The sequence below is a fragment of the Syngnathoides biaculeatus genome, chromosome 1 (assembly GCF_019802595.1).
Source record: "Syngnathoides biaculeatus isolate LvHL_M chromosome 1, ASM1980259v1, whole genome shotgun sequence".
Classification (NCBI taxonomy): Eukaryota; Metazoa; Chordata; class Actinopteri; order Syngnathiformes; family Syngnathidae; genus Syngnathoides; species Syngnathoides biaculeatus.
The window spans coordinates 14052672-14068015 of record NC_084640.1 but is presented as its reverse complement, the minus strand read 5'-3'; the positions used below and the strand labels follow the sequence as shown (position 1 = coordinate 14068015).

Sequence of the window (15344 nt, the reverse complement as noted above, 5' to 3'; positions counted from 1 at the left end):
AAATTGGTCAACCAATTATTTAATCAGATTTTAATGGACATATTTTTGGTTATAATTTGAACAAAAGACACATTTTCAGAGTAAAATATTGTCATCGATATTAATTCAAACGCACCTCTCGACGTAGAACCTAGATGTGATTTTTTTTTTCGATTTACTTTTTTTTTTATTATTTGGGTCTTCAACAAGTCACTTTTTATACAAAGAAAATAACAAGTCATTTAGTATTAATATTACGTTTTTAGTTGTACAGAAAACAAAACAAAAAAGGTCAAACAATGTAACAACGCGAACAGGAGCTAAGTCGAACTAAGTGTGCACGCTTTAGTTACAAAAAGTGTCACACACACAAGGAAATTAATATTCCCCCCCAAACCAACATTTTACAAGCACACCCCGACCCGAACCCCGTAAGCCTGACCTCACAATACGGACACCCATACGAGAAAAAGGGATAAAAACAAAAAACGGCAAGTCGTCAATATATAATAAAATATAAATCGGGAATTATATCGATACACTCCGGGTTATTACTACACAAATTTTGGAAGGCTCTCTTAAAAAAAAATTAAAGAAAAATGTTTCAGTCACATTACCTCTCCCTCCCCCCCCCCCCCCAAAAAAAAAATAAACAATAACAATAATAAGGCATCTGAACTGTGCTGGAAAGTCGGGAGGATCTCATGACAGGAGCAACAGTGTTTGTTTAAAAAAAAATAATAATAAAATAAAGGACAAAAAATAATCTACACAAAACCGACAATAGTGTTGACATGTGACACAAACAAGTGTGTCTGCGCAAACGTGCGCATGTTAGATGAACGTGTGTGTGTGTGCCTTCAGTCCACGTGTGTTCGCGTGCCAGTTGTGAACGCTCACGGCTGCTACTCAAAAAGTGTCGTCATGTGACCGAGGCGGTCATGTGACCTTTTGCGGGTTTTGGAGGCGCGAGGAACTCTAACCATTTTTTTCTTGTCCCTTTTTGTTCAAAAGCTGCCAGCTGCCACTCGCTTCTCTGATTGTTACGGAAAAAAAATGAAAATAAAAAGTGACGAAAAACTAACGGAGTTTTTAGTGAGCGTACTCGGTCAGGACCGAGGACCTGTCGTGCGGGACCAGGGCCGGCAGAGGCAGAGGCGGCTGCGCCGTCGGGCGGTAGCCGTGCGACGGCTTCATCCTCGCGGGCGCCCACTCGCCGTCGCCCCACCGCGGCCCCGAAACGGGGGCCCGGCACGAGAACTTGTGCCTCTCCAGGAGCCGCGGGTTCCAGAAGCGGCGCCGGCATTTGTGGCAGTGGAAGGTGGCGCGCCTGAGGTGCCGCCCGCGGTGTTTGAGGGCCCTGAGGAGGGTGGCGCTGCGCCGGGCGCACACGGGGCAGTGCAGGCGGGCGCGCCGGCCCGAAGTCCCGACCGGGTGCCGGACGGCCCGGTGCAGCAGCAGGAAGCCCCTCCTGGCGTAGGTGGCGCTCGGGCAGACGGGGCACGGGAAGCGCTTGACCGCGACGTCCATGGACACCAGCCCGCTGACTTTGACGGCCCCGCCGGACCAGGACCGGACCGCCGACACCCCTCCGCGGAGCCTGAGCTGCGCCAGGAGCTTCTTCTTGTTCATCTGAGCCAGCAGTCGGCCCCTCCTCTTCCTCAGCAGCATCAACTTCCTGCGCGTTTCCTTGCTGAGCGGGACGCCCACCAGCTTCCCGTCCCGCATGATGCTGTGGATCACCACCCGCCTCTTCTTCTTGCGGCCTCTCCTGGTACCGTCCGACTGCTTTTTGGGCCGGTAGTGGAACGGGTGCGGGGGGTCTTGCTGCGGAGCGGGAGGCTGGCCGGCCGCGTGCTGCGCGTAGCCCGCGCCCGAGTCGTAGAAGGCCGACGAGTAACCGGGCGGCTGCGAGTGGTTGACCCGCTGGCCGTTGCGGTCGATGCCGTGCTGCGAGAGCTTGTGGCGGACGAGGCTGTTGGAGTAGGCGAAGGATTTCCCGCAGACTTCGCAGCGGAAGGACTTCTCCAGGCCCACGCCGCCGCCGTGCACCGTCTGCTGGTGCGCCGTCAGGTGGAAGTAATGGCGGAAGGATTTCCAGCACACCGTGCAAGTGTAGAGCCTCTGGGAGGGGGTCCCGGACATGGGCGACTTCTCCTCTTGAGAGCAAGACGAGAAGAAGTCAGAGTTTCCCTGGTTGGAGGCTTGTCCGGCGGCGGCGGCGGCGGCGGCTCCTTTGATTCTTCTACCCTGGTTGTCAATCTCGCCCCTGCGGTGCAGCTTGCCGTGTCTGACCAGGCTCTGAGCGTAGGCGAACATTTTGCCGCACAGGTTGCACTTGTAGTTCTTCTGGCCCGAGTGCACCGTCAGGTGTTTGGTGAGGTGGAAAGGTTCCCGGAACATTTTGCCGCAGATGTCGCAGGCGTGAGGCTTCTCGCCCGTGTGGACCCGGTTGTGGCGCCGCAGCGTCTCGGCCCGCCGGAAGCGCTTGCCGCAGAGCTGGCACCCGTAGGGCCGCTCCGTGCCGTCGCCGGGCTGGGCGGGGCCGCGCCGTCTCCTGACGACGGCGTTGGGGTCTCGCTTCTCTCGGGGCTTGCGGGGCCTGCGGGGCTTGGCGTGCGGCTGGCTGTGGTGCGACAACGGCACGGTGGACCCGTTGATGCTCGGCGAGGGCGACGGCCCGCTCAGGTTACCGAAGCCCAGACCCCCCAGCAGCCCCCCGATGATGTCCCTCCTTTCTCCGTCCCTGCCTTCTGTGTTGATGTCGCACGAGGCCGCCGCCGCCGCGGCGATGGCCGACATGGCGCTGCTGGTGACCTCGTCTTCGGAATCGTCCAATAAGGAGGAGAGAGGAAGGTGCGGCTGCTGGTGGTGGTGCTGACTCTGCGGGTGGGGGTGAAGGGTCGGCGCTAAGGGGGCCTTCCGAAGGGTTTGGTTGCCCAGGTCCCCCGAGAGGCCGGCGTCCGGCGTGTACAGCGACGACGCCTGCGTGCGCCTGTAGTCGTCGTCGTACGTCGCCTGTCCGGGGTAGCGACTTCTCGAATAGTCGCCCGAGTATTTATCCTCGGGAACGACGGCGTTCTGACTGGAAAGCCGCATTTTGCCGCCGGCGCCCGGGTTGGACGAGCCGGCGCGGTTCTTGGAAGCACGGGGCGGTTTTCCGCAAGCGCCCGAGGCGGCGTGGTTGAGGAGGGAGGTGCTTTCGCGGAAGCAGCGTCCGCACGCCGGGCAGCGGAACGGCTTCTCGTCGTGGATCTTCTCGTGCCGCGTGAGCGACTCGCGGCGGTTGAAGGACTTCTGGCAAATGTTGCAAATGAACGGCCGGTTCTCCGAGTGCGTGACGCTGTGCTGGATCAGGTGCCCCCGCTTCTTGAAGCGTTTCCCGCAGTCGCCGCAGCAGAAGATCCTCTCGGGGCTCGGAGACGTGCAGTCCGACTTCCTGCTTTGGGTGTCGGGCGTCACGCCGTGGCTGCGCAGGTGCCGCCGCAGGCTGGAGAGGTGCGTGAACGTTTTCCCGCACTCTCCGCAGTGGTAGAGGGATTCCGATTCGGGTTGACCCGGCGGGTTTCCGCTGCGGTTCTCTCCGGTTTTGGGCAAGCGCTGGTCACCGTCGACCAGCAAGGAGGCGGAGGCGGAGGACGACGGGGCGGACGAGGAGGAGGAAGCTGAGGAGACGGCGGAAGAGGACGGGTGTTGCGGATGCGACGGGAGGAGAGACGAATGCTGCTGCTCGCTCATGCCGACGCTTCCGGAAGCTTCTCCGACCAGGCCCGGGGTGGACGAACCGTGACGGTGGCCCCCCGCCCCCCCGCCGTGAGCCTGACTCTCCGCCTTCCTCTGCGGCAGGTATCCCGCCATGGCTTTTTTCCGCCTGCTCCCGCCGGCAGAAAGCGACGACGACGAGGCCTCCCCCGACTTGGCGGCGTCGTCCTTGGGGAGGGACAAGTGCAGGGGCAAGGGGAGGGGGAGGCCCGCTTCCTGCTGCATGAGGGAAGCAATTTGATTGGACGACAGGACCGGGATGCTTTGAAAGTCGAACCCCCCCAGGGGGGCCGGCTGGGGGGCCGGGTGCAGCGGGTGAGGGTGGTGGGAGTGGCTGTGGGGGTGAGACAAGGCGTGGGGGGTCAGCTGCTGCTGCTGCTGCGGAGCTTGCGGGGCCGAGTGGGCGTGGGAGGAGTGCAGGGCGGGGGGCGGGGCCAAAGACGAGTTGGACTCGGAGGACCCCTGGCCGAGACCCAGACCCAAGTGGTTGTGAGTGCCCTGCTGGACCAGGAACTGCTCCAGGCTGCTGTTGGCGGGGACTCCCGACAGGAAGTACTGGTTGGCGGCGAGCATGCAGCTGAACTGCTGGTGTAGGCTGCGGGGGTCCGACTGGCCGACCAGGGGCACCGCGGCGCCGCCGGGGGGGTTGCCGGAGGCCGAGACGGAGGTGGAGGTAGACGAAGAGGAGGAAGAGGGTCCCGGGGAGGGCTGCGGCACCGACAGACCGGGATGCAGCGGAGGAGGCGGGGGCGCGGGGAGGACCCCGGCGCCGCTGCTGGCGGGCCCCCCGCCGAAGTCAAAGCGTCCCATTCCCGAGTGCAGCTGCTCCTGCGCCAGCGCCGCCTCGGCCGGGTGGAACGGCCGCAGGAACTGCGGGTACCCCGACGAGGAGCTCCCGCCGCCGCCGCCGCTCACCTTGCCGGACTTCCTGGAGCTGTGAGTCGACGACGACGACGACGACGACGAAGACGACGACGACGACGACTGACTCTGGTGCGAGATGGACGGGGGAGGGGCGCTCATCTTGGCGAACAGGGAGGAGGAGTCGGCAAAGGCGTTACTCCGGGAGGCGGGCAGCGTCCCCAGGCCGAGGCCCGACAGCAGACCCCCGGACGTGTCGGCGGGGGACTGGTGCTGCTGCTGAAGCTGCTGCTGATGCTGGAGCTGCACCTGCTGCTGGTGGCTCAGCTGACGCTCCAGGCCCAGACCCTTGAACTGATGCGCCTGGTGTCCGCTCAGCATCTCCAGGATCTCCATGGGGTACTTGCTGAACTGGAACATCTCCCAAGCGAGCGTTGGCCGAGCGGTCTCGGGAGTCAAAGCGACCCCACCGCGAGAACCTCGGGGGGAGTCCGCGCTTCTCGGGATCTCAACGTCTCATTTGCGCCGCCGGGGACTCCTCGGCCACGCTCCGGTCGTCCGGGAAACCCACGCGAAAAGTCTGTCCCGGTTCCTTCAGGATCCCGGAGGACGGCCAACGTTGGTTTTCAGACTGATTTGGGTTTTTTTGGAGCGGTCTGCAAGCAAAACGGAAGGCTGACATGAAATATGGATTATCGATTGGCTGATATTGTGCCAAGTAACTGTTGAAGTGAGTTGAACAGCTTCACTACCACGTAATTAACGCTGTCCCGCTATCTTATGACATCCCGTAGCAATTAAAAAATTATTTTTCAAGTGCAACTTTTAAAACATTGAATGGGGGGTACGGTTCCTTTCTATTTTTGCTTTGAAATATTATGACACTGTACTTAAAATAATACAGTAGTAACGCAAACAACCGTTCTTTTTGCTTTGTTAGAAGTTTTAAATTGTCACGTAAATAAAGACATTTTTTTTTTTAAATATGCACAATATCAGGCACATTGACTCGTGAACATTTTTTGCTGAAGCCAAGAAATGAAACAGAAACGGTTCATAAAAAGTTGCATAAAACGATAATACAGTTATAAAAGCTATTTAACATATTTAATTACACATTTATTAACATATGTAACTATTGCACTGCTGTTTAATAACTTGTGATTTTGTTTTGAAAGCAGTAGCCTCATTCACGACAAGCTGTCAATCAAAGCTCGCATCAGTTGATCACATTTCTTATTGATTAACTTTTTTTTCATGGATGTTGTCAATAACTTTGCCCATTTGGGGGGGGGGGGTGTCTGTGTGCGTGTTTGGATCTCACCTGCCTTGTGACACTCTTGGGGGGGCTGCGAAGGTTGCTTTTTTTTTTTTTTTTTTGGGGGGGGGGGGGTGATGATGCCCGGACCTTCGAGAGGAGCGACTCTGCTCTCAGTTTGCCGGAGTCTTCTCCATCGAGCATCCAGGAAGCTAAATGTGGGCCAAAAATTGGATAAAATTAGACTCAGAAAGGGGAAATAAATAAACAAAGCGCGAGTAAACGCAGTTAAAAATCGTACAATTCTGACACAAAGCACATAAAAAACAGATGGAATCTGCGATGCTAACGCTAACAACCTAGCCGAGCGGTTAGCTTGGGATTAGCCTGATGCTAACGGACGAGCTAACATTTCGCCGAAGCCAAGGGGGGAAAAAAATTAATATTTTTGAAATATTCTCACCTCAAAGTGCTCGTCGAGGGGGGCAGGGGGGAGGGGGGGTGTTACGAATGCGTTGAGGAGTCCAACATAAGCGGCAAAAAAGGGGAGACGGGTCTCTGCTGGTTGTCCCGCGGGAGGCCTGGTTTCCTTCGCAGCCGCACCGCCCGGACCAGCAGCGAGCGAGGCCTGCCTGGCGTCCACTCGGAGCCCGCTAACAAAAACGCTGCGGGCCGCTCGGCGCCGCCATTGTCTCCAGGTTGCGCGACGCACGCGAGCACGCCGCCTTTCTTCCACCTCTCGCGGCCTGCCCGGGAGGTGGGGAGGGGGGTGAAGCGCGCCCCCTCGGTTCTCCTTCGCTCGTTCGGCGTCCGTCCTCAGTATCAACCCCGCCCCCCCCCCACCGCCACCACCGCGACCTCGGAGCCCAGAAACGGTCGCGTTTTCCAGTGCGCGAGCGCTGGTTCCGGCCCGGTTGAGACCGCCGGCCGCGACCACCGCCCCGCTTTGACGCGCCTCGCCGCTTGACCCCCCCTGCCTGCTCGCCTGCCAAATAGTGCGCCTCCTCTCGCCGCTCCGGTGCGCGTGCACGGCGACGTTGGCCCCGTTGACACCGCGCGCGTGCGTGAGCTGATCTGTGCGTGGATCGAATCATCCATCCGTTTTCTCAGCCGCTTATCCTCACAAGTCAAGAAATCAAACGGTTCGTGCTACGTAATACTTCCTGCCGGTATAGTTAGCGCACGGGTTTGTACGTGTTTTTTTTTTTTTTTTTTAAATAAATTGAATGGAGGAACCATGTTTGCCTCCGATTCGAAAGGTTCTGGGTTCGAATCTGGCCTATGGCCTTCCTTTGTGGAGTTTGGATGCAAAAAAACAAACAAAAAAAAAACCACAAGTTAGCTTCACCAAAGACTCAAAACCGTCCGCAGCTGTGTACAGAAGTTATGGATGGATATGAATTGACGCAAACAAACCCAAGAAGCTTTCAAAGGATTTTATTTGTAACTAGCATTGTCAAACATTATGATTTTTTTTTTTTTTTTTGTACAAACCAAAAATGAGAAGACAAAAAAAAAAAAAAGAAGTGAGGCCTTTTTTTTTTTGTCCTGGAAAGACATTTGAAGGGATGTCCTAAACAAAAAGTCTTGTACAATTTGAGGTATGCAGAGTCGCTTTGCCTTACAAATATTACATGGGCATGGTTTACATATTCTCACACACACATACGCAAATGCACACGCACACACATATTTATGTCAGAGGTACAGCCTGACACCAAAGAGACTTTCAAGTTTTCCATTTGTGGAAAAAAAAAAAAAAACAAGCAAAAAACTTTGTATGAGGCTCAGCATCCACACACACACACAAACGCGCGCACACACAAATTATGACATCATGGCTGTGACATCATCATCATTATCATCTTTTCGTTTAGGAAATAATTGAATAAGTCTGGAAGTAAAAAGCAGTTCAATGCAGTGACTCCCAATCATCCAGTGTGACGAAGTGGTGTGTGTATGTATATGTATCGATATATTTTCTTTGCCGCTTATCCTCACGAGGGTCGCGGGGAGCGCCGGAGCTTATCCCAGCTGTCAACGGGCAGGAGGCGGGGTTACACCCTGAATTGGTCGCCAGCCAATCGCAGGGCACATGGAGACAGACAACAGCTGCACTCACAATCACACCTAGGGGCAATTTAGAGTGTCCAATATATATAGAGAGAATTTAAGAACTACAAATAATATATCACCTATTTGTGCCAGTGACATCGAGTGACATGCAAAAACGATTAAATATTCTTTTGATGTATCGAATTGTTTTCGGAGTTGTCGACCTGTTTTGGATTTTTCGGTTTTATTCGGAAGAGGCTCCGCCTCAGCTTCTGTGTGGGATTCAAGTTTGGAGCTGACTGTAATGGCAAGCCTCCTCCAGTAGATGGCGGTGTTGCATCGCTTTGAATTTGACAGCGGTGTAACTTTTGAGTAGAAGACCCGACTCGTCGATTATTGGCGACGCGTTGGGTGCCCGACGGGTCGATGCGCCTCGTCTATGAAATGCCATGTAAAAAAAAAAATAAAGAAAAATGAAAAATGTCAACGTTCAACTTGAGCCATGCGATGAGTCGGTCGGCGCTGCTTTCTTATTTGCATTTTTCCATCAAAAGCCCTTTCGAGGTCTTGTTTTTTTTTTTTTTTTGTGGTAGCATCAAAGCTGGTGCTTGTATTGTGTATTGATTTTTAAAAAATAATAATAATAATCATAATTTTTATTGACATTTGAATTTGGCGACGTACTGCGATTATTATTATTATTTTTTTCTCACGTAAGATTGGGAAGCACTGCTGGAACAGAAAGAAAAACAAAAAAAAAACATGACGAGATGGAAGCGTATGCCCTCGGTTTTCGTCTCTCCGGAATCGCGCCAAAACGTGAAAAATCAAAATTCGAAAAAGACGCAAGACGACGAGCTCGCCTGCGCCCCAGAAAGTCACGCAAACGCCGCACGGACTCGCGCGGAGATCATCAATTGGTTTGTGGTTAAATAGCCCTTTAGTGTCAAGCCCCCCCCCCCCCCCCCCCAGTTTCATTGATTGTGGCGTCCCCCCCCCCCGGGGCGGGTTTCCCCAAAGCGTCGACGCTCCGATACGGACGACGTGGCGGGATTCTCCATTTTTGCAGGAATGCGGGCCTTGAAGATACAGTCGAGAACCGGCCGGGACGTGGGCCAAGTAGCCCCCCCCCCTCAAAAAAAAAAAAAATTGGACCCCAACTGTACACTTTTAATTCACAAGAAGAAGGAATTATGAAAGTGTATGTGCCGTCGAATTTGGATTTTTTTTTTTTTTAAATACATTTTTGAGTGTCATACTCAACCCCCCGCCCTTTATTTGCATTATTTTTTCCTCCTCGCTTCTGGGTTTTTTTTTTTTTTTGGTATTTTTTTTTGGAGGGGGGGGTTTAATATATCTATATATATATATATTAGCCTGACAGAATTTGAAATGTTGAATGTTTTTTTTTTAATTAAATCTTTTAAAATGTTGAAAATAAATGTACACTCGATTTTCTGAAACGTTGAATTAAAATTTGGTTATACATAATATTTTGAGATTCGGAATTATTATTTTTTTTTTTTACCTATAATTTTTTTTTTGGGAGGCTAAAAAAAAAAAAAAAAATCTGTGTTAAAAATTCAACGGCGATGAGGCGGCCATTTTTGGGCGAGGACGTCGCGGCGGTCCCAACGTCGCCGACGTCGGCGCGCCTTCACGGCACCTTTGGAGCAAGCGTCCGAACTTTTGGACATTTATTATTTTTTTATACAAACCTTCAAAGGAATGCAAATGGAGCCTCGTTTAATTCTTTTCCTCCTCCCTCATCCCGTCTTCCTGGATTTCCTCTCGCGGCCGCGTACCGACGTCCATCCTGACTTCTGCGCGTTTCGGCAACGAGCGGGGGCGCCTGTTTGTGTGCGGTGTGTAAATGTATAGCGGTGTTTGTTTGTGTGTTACGTAGCGCGAGTAGCGTTGCCGGAACGTACGAAACGGGCGCTTTCGCTTCCGCCCGGCGCGCAAAAGAAGCCCGAAAGCGCGCCGGCCTCAGACGGTGACCTCGTTCTTACTGGCGGTCCTCAGGGCGTGTCCCCCTCCGCCGCCCGGGATGAAGTGGAGCTGCTCGACGGTGTTCTGCCGCACGCCGGCGAAGGCCGCGCGGCGGGCGTTGGGGTGCCCCCCGTCCCACCCGCTGTGCTCGTGGCCCGGCGTCGGGTGGGAGTTCATCTTGATCATGTGGTGGCGCTCGGTGGAGGGCGTGGCGCAGATGTTCTGCTGCGACTGGGCCTTGTGGTGGTGGCTCAGGCGGCCCATGGCGGGCACCGCGCCGCCCGCGCCTCTCTCCGCCATCAGGCGGTCCTCCAGGCGGTCCGGGGACACCAGGAGCCGCTCGTGGGACCTGCGGGCGGACGGGTTTGACTTGAAAACAAAAACTCACAGCGATCAGCTACTAGTACGGCGCCGCGCCAGCGCTTGCGCGCGTCACCTGCGCAGCGTCTGCGAGGCGGCACTCCTCCCGCTGCCGCCCATCATCACGTTCCGGTAGTAGTGCTGCTGCTGGTTCTTGAAGAGCCGCGACAGGGTGTTGCCCTCGCCCAGCGCCAGCAGCTGATCCTGGGAGCGCACGCGGCGCGGCGGCCGCTCGAAGCCGCCGTAATGCGCGGGCACGGGCAGCGGGTACGGGTTGGGCGCGGAGGGAGGCGCGTACGGGCGGGGCCGGGAGCCGTCGAGCGGCAGGGTGCCCCTGGAGGAGCCCGACGTGTAGTCGCCCGCCCAGGGAAGGTGGTGCTGCGACGAGTAGAAGGACGGCGGCGCGTTGGTCGAGCGCCGCTTGGACGAATAATAGCCGGAATACTCGTCCAGCTCTTTCTCTGCCAGGCGTGAAAAGCAAAACTTCATTTTTTTGCGCGTACTTACTGTACACCCGGGCGGGCGGCGACACGCAAACTCACCCAGCTTCTTGAGGGAGCTGTATCGGCTGATTTCCGGCTGCATGGCGGCTTCGTACGACGGCGGCAGCTGCGCCAGGTCGTGGAAGGAATGCGAGAAGGACGAGCGGCTGCCGCTGCGCCGCATGCCGCCGCCGACCGCCACCCCGCCGCCGCCGCCGCCGCCGAGGCCCTTCCCGCTGCTCGCGATCAGTTTGGGGCCGGACGACAGCTGCGGGGTGCCCAGGTTGTTCATGCGGGCGCCTCGCTCTGAACAAAACGCACACACTTGGTATGGGGTGGATGTTACACAAACTTATTTACAGATATATGCGTAGCCATATACGTCAAAATCATTTTTTGTGGTGGAAAAACAGATGGGTCCATTCCGCCTGACCATTTTTTCCCATTAACAACGTGCTAAAAATCATGCACATCATGACAGCGGACCTTTAAAAATGGACAAAAACACACGCACGAAATCACACACAAACACGTACACAAAACACACACCGAACCACGCGTACACGCATGCCGAAATAACAAACAACACAGAGAAATTAACGAAATACGTACCGTGTATGTATTTATTAAAAAAAACAGTGACTTATGATTTAGTAATTCTGAATTTGTCCTTATTCATTCCTGGGTGATCCCCACCGAGCGAGCGAGCGAAGGGTTTTTCGTCTTTCCGGCCGACGCTCGCTCGTTTCTTACGCGGAGTGCAAAAAGCGGCGCGAGGATCGATACGTGCAAAACAAACCAAACAAACAAAAAAAAAAAAAACAACGAAAACAAAAGAACAACAAAAAATAGTGATCTGAATGAAGCGCGCCGGCGCGGAGGAGGGAGGAGGCCTCGCTCTTTTGCGACGGGGGTACACTCATATTTTCATTACATCACATGCGCGCGCGCGCACGCAGCGACTGACAAAAAAAATGTCGTTGTTGGGATGGGGGTGGGGGTCCGTCCAAATTTTTTAACGTTTCGCCTACTGAGCCCCCTAAAACAGCCAAGGTGGGAGGCGTGACGGCTTGCCGGAACCCGAATGTTGTCTTCCGACACGCGAGCCGGATGAACAAACGCTTGCTTTGCTTTTTGTTGCCGCGGGAACAGCCCGAATATTGCTACGTGTGGCAGGAAGTGGGAAGTGGGGTGGGGGTGGGGGTGGGGGTGGGGCGGGGTCTTGCGGCAGCAGGCCTGTGAGTGATGGGGAGGTCAGAGGGGGGGGGGGGGAGGGTAAAGGATGGCATTAAGCAGAGGGCAAAGTGGACAACCGTAGACACACACAAAGTGGAACACGCGCACACAAGCAGACTAATACACACACACACAAATGTTGCTACACACTAGCACAAACAACAACACCCTCACAAACAAACACACAGTGTGAAAATGCAGTGCTACACACGCACAGGCTGACACACACATTCAGACAACTAAATAGAACACGCGGGCACGCAAAGACTGAATCACGCACACTAACAAATACATCCACCCATTTTCTTCGCCTCTTATCCTCACCAGGGTCGCGGGGAGTGCCGGAGCCTATCCCGGCTGTCAACGGGCAGGAGGCGGGCGGGGGGGGGGGGGGTTACACCCTGAAATGGTCGCCGGCCAATCGCAAGGCACATCGAGACAGACAACTAATCACACCTTGGGGCAATTTAGGGTGTCCAATTAATGGTGCACGTTTTTGGTGTGTGGGGAGGAAACCGGAGTGCCCGCCCGGATTAAACCACCTCAGAGCGTGCAAACTCCACACAGGCGGGGGCCGGGATCGAACCCGGGTCCTCAGAACTGTGAAGCCAACGCTTTACCAGCTGAGACAAAACAACAAACACACTCACGCGCCAAAGGACAAATTCGGACCACACACATGGACACGCAACTGCACCCCCCCCCCCCCATATGTCAAAATTGGAAGCGACCCACCGACCTCCCCGAAAAATGGAGCTAGCGCTCTCTGGTTCTTCGCGACCCAGCTGATTCCCCCAAGAAAAGGTTCTCCCGCTAATCGCCTAAAGACACCACGCGGTGGCCGCAACGCACTGCGTGTGAAGCTCCTCAACTCACTTCAACATAGCGGTTTGGCCCAAGCAATACGCCAAACGAAACAAGGATAGCTCTAGCTGAGCCAAGCTATGGTCAATCTGTGCAGAGTACGTCTACGTTCTAAACATCTACGGCCACACAACCATCCCGGCGAGCAAGCGGCAAACGACCGATTCACGCGATTGGATGACTTTGAGCGGTCGCCGAGGTCTTGAAGCACCACCGTAGAGACAAACGCGGCAAAGTCGGCCACTTACTGCGGTTGTCCTTGCTCTGCAGGATGGGCGTGTACATGTTTTTGGCCGTGCGTCCGTCGGAGGTGGTCAGCATGTTGTTCCGCTCGCCGTGCTGCACGGGACCCGACTGGTGGCGCAGGATGTCCACCAGCGACCTGGCCGCAGGTGCCAATCAGTGCCCCCGCCGGGTGCTAATGGGCGCCCCGAACGCCCGCCCGCTCACCTCGGCACGTTGGCGTCTCGGTTGCGCGGGCGCCGCGCCACCTTGCTGAAGGCGACCCGCACGCCCACGGCCGCCACCAGCGTGAAGGAGATGACGCCGCCAATCACGTAGGCCGTGCTGCGACCGCCACGGGGAGGAAGGAAGCTCAAGTCTCGGTTTGGCGCCGCGCGACGCGAACCGGATCTGTTAGCATGAAGCTAGCGGGGCGGTTGAACGTTCTGCCGTTTCAAAACTTTCACAGCGAACTCCGCCAGCGTTCGTTGTTTTGGCCCCGCCCCCCTTACCTGCTGCTCTGCTGCTGGAGCGTCTCGAAGTCCGGGTCGGGCCTGTTGTCGGCGGGCACGGTGACGGGCACCTGCGGCTCGGCCCAGTCGGGCGACTTGTAGTTGGTGCAGGAGTCCTGGTCCAGGCGGTTGCGCTGGTGCTCGCAGCAGAAGCGGTAGTGGCACGTCCCGCAGCAGTAGATGTAGCTTCCCTGGGAGCAGTTGAAGGTGCTGTCGAAGTGGCCCATCACGTCGAAGTAGCCCCTGAGCGGCGGGGGGAAAAAACAAAAACCACCGTCACGCCCCGTGGGATCGCGCCGCCCACTGGCCCAGTCTCGACGTCACCCGCCGCTTTCGAACCTGTCGCAAATTCGGTTCCGACTCTTTTAAGCGCTCAGCTGTCCGTCTCTCGCTTCGCTCCGCGGGAGCCGTGTGGCGCTGTGTCGCCTCAAGATTACGAGATCGGATGTTTTGCAGACGACGATGAGCGAAAATAATTACGTTAAAGATGCTTTTTTTTGGGGGGGGGGGGTACAGTTCAGGGCGTACCCCTGCCCGTTGACAGCTGGGATACTCCCCCCGAGCCCTTGTGAGGATAAGCACCAAAGAAAATGCAAGGATGATGATAATAAATAAACTGTCGATATATATATATATATATATACTACTATTGACCTATTGGACAACTCCATTCCAAAAGGAAATCTTTTCGATTGGAAGTAATAAACGTTTGGGGTTTTTTTTTTAGATGTGGTTGCACAAGTTTACACACCCTCTTAGAACTGAGAATGTGGCTTTGTTCAGAATGAACCAATCACATTCAAACTCGTGTGAAAATAAATTGCCCCGAGGTGTGATTGGTTGTATGTCTCTATGTGCCCTGCGACTGGCTGGCAACCGGTTCAGGGTGTAACCCCGCCTCCTGCCCGTTGACAGCTGGGATACTCCCCCCCCCCCGAGCCCTTGTGAGGATAAGCGGCAAAGAAAATGGATGGATGGAAAGGTGATGATGATAAATCATTAACAACTCCATTCCAAAAAGAAATCTTTTAGATCGGAAGTAAGAAACGATTTGAGATGTGGTTGCACAAGTCTACACACCCTCTTAGAACCGAGGATGTGGCTTTGTTTAGAATGAACCAATCACATTCAAACTTGTTTTAAAATAAACTGCCCCCCGGCTGTGATTGGTCGTTTGACAGCTGGGATGGGCTCCGGCAATCCCCGTGACCCTCGTGAGGATAAGCGGCAAAGAAAATGGACGGACGGACATACAATTTGTCTCGCTACATCTCAACGGGGTGACAGTACCGATGAGCGGTTGCTAGGCAACAGCGGGACGCCTCTGCAAGCGCGCATCATCCCACACGCGTGCGTTGTACCTGCAGATGTCCACGTCCACCAGCTGCCTCGGGGGCGGGGCCACCTTGGCGGCGCCCAGCGGGGGCTTGAGGGCGTCCGCCGTCACGTTCCTGGGCAACATGGTCTGGGGGAGGGGTTTCGGGGGCAGCTCGGCCACGGGCGGCGGACCGTCGGCGTCCTCCACCTCGGCCTTCTTGGGCGCCCCCTTGGGCCCGGCGGTGACGGGCGGCGCTTTGCGGCCCGCGAGGAGGAAGAGAGCGGTGCGTTTGCCCGCGGCGGGGGAGGCGGCGCTTCCGGGCGACGGCTTCCTGACATCGTTGTCGGCGGTTACCGTGGAAACAACAAGGCAGGAGAAAAGCAGCAGGGAGCAGCAAAATATCCCTGGTGAAATTGTGGCTTTCATCGTCATGGTGACGCTTT

At 55.3% G+C, this 15344-nt stretch overlaps 2 protein-coding genes across 2 annotated transcripts; both read right to left on the bottom strand.

Moving 5' to 3' along the window:
- Positions 1-15: 15 nt before the first annotated feature.
- Positions 16-6909, bottom strand: znf865 (zinc finger protein 865). Its single transcript, XM_061819821.1, has 3 exons — positions 6324-6909; positions 5927-6072; positions 16-5258 (listed from the first exon to the last, which is right to left on the bottom strand). Exon 3 carries the CDS (start codon positions 5020-5022, stop codon positions 1072-1074), a length of 3951 nt encoding a protein of 1316 aa, XP_061675805.1. The 5' UTR covers positions 5023-5258; positions 5927-6072; positions 6324-6909; the 3' UTR covers positions 16-1071.
- Positions 6910-9198: 2289 nt separating this feature from the next.
- LOC133500723 (protein shisa-7-like) lies at positions 9199-15333 on the bottom strand. Its single transcript, XM_061819808.1, has 7 exons — positions 14945-15333; positions 13584-13826; positions 13300-13416; positions 13098-13231; positions 10810-11055; positions 10344-10728; positions 9199-10256 (listed from the first exon to the last, which is right to left on the bottom strand). Exons 1-7 carry the CDS (start codon positions 15331-15333, stop codon positions 9905-9907), a joined length of 1866 nt encoding a protein of 621 aa, XP_061675792.1. The 3' UTR covers positions 9199-9904.
- Positions 15334-15344: the final 11 nt, after the last annotated feature.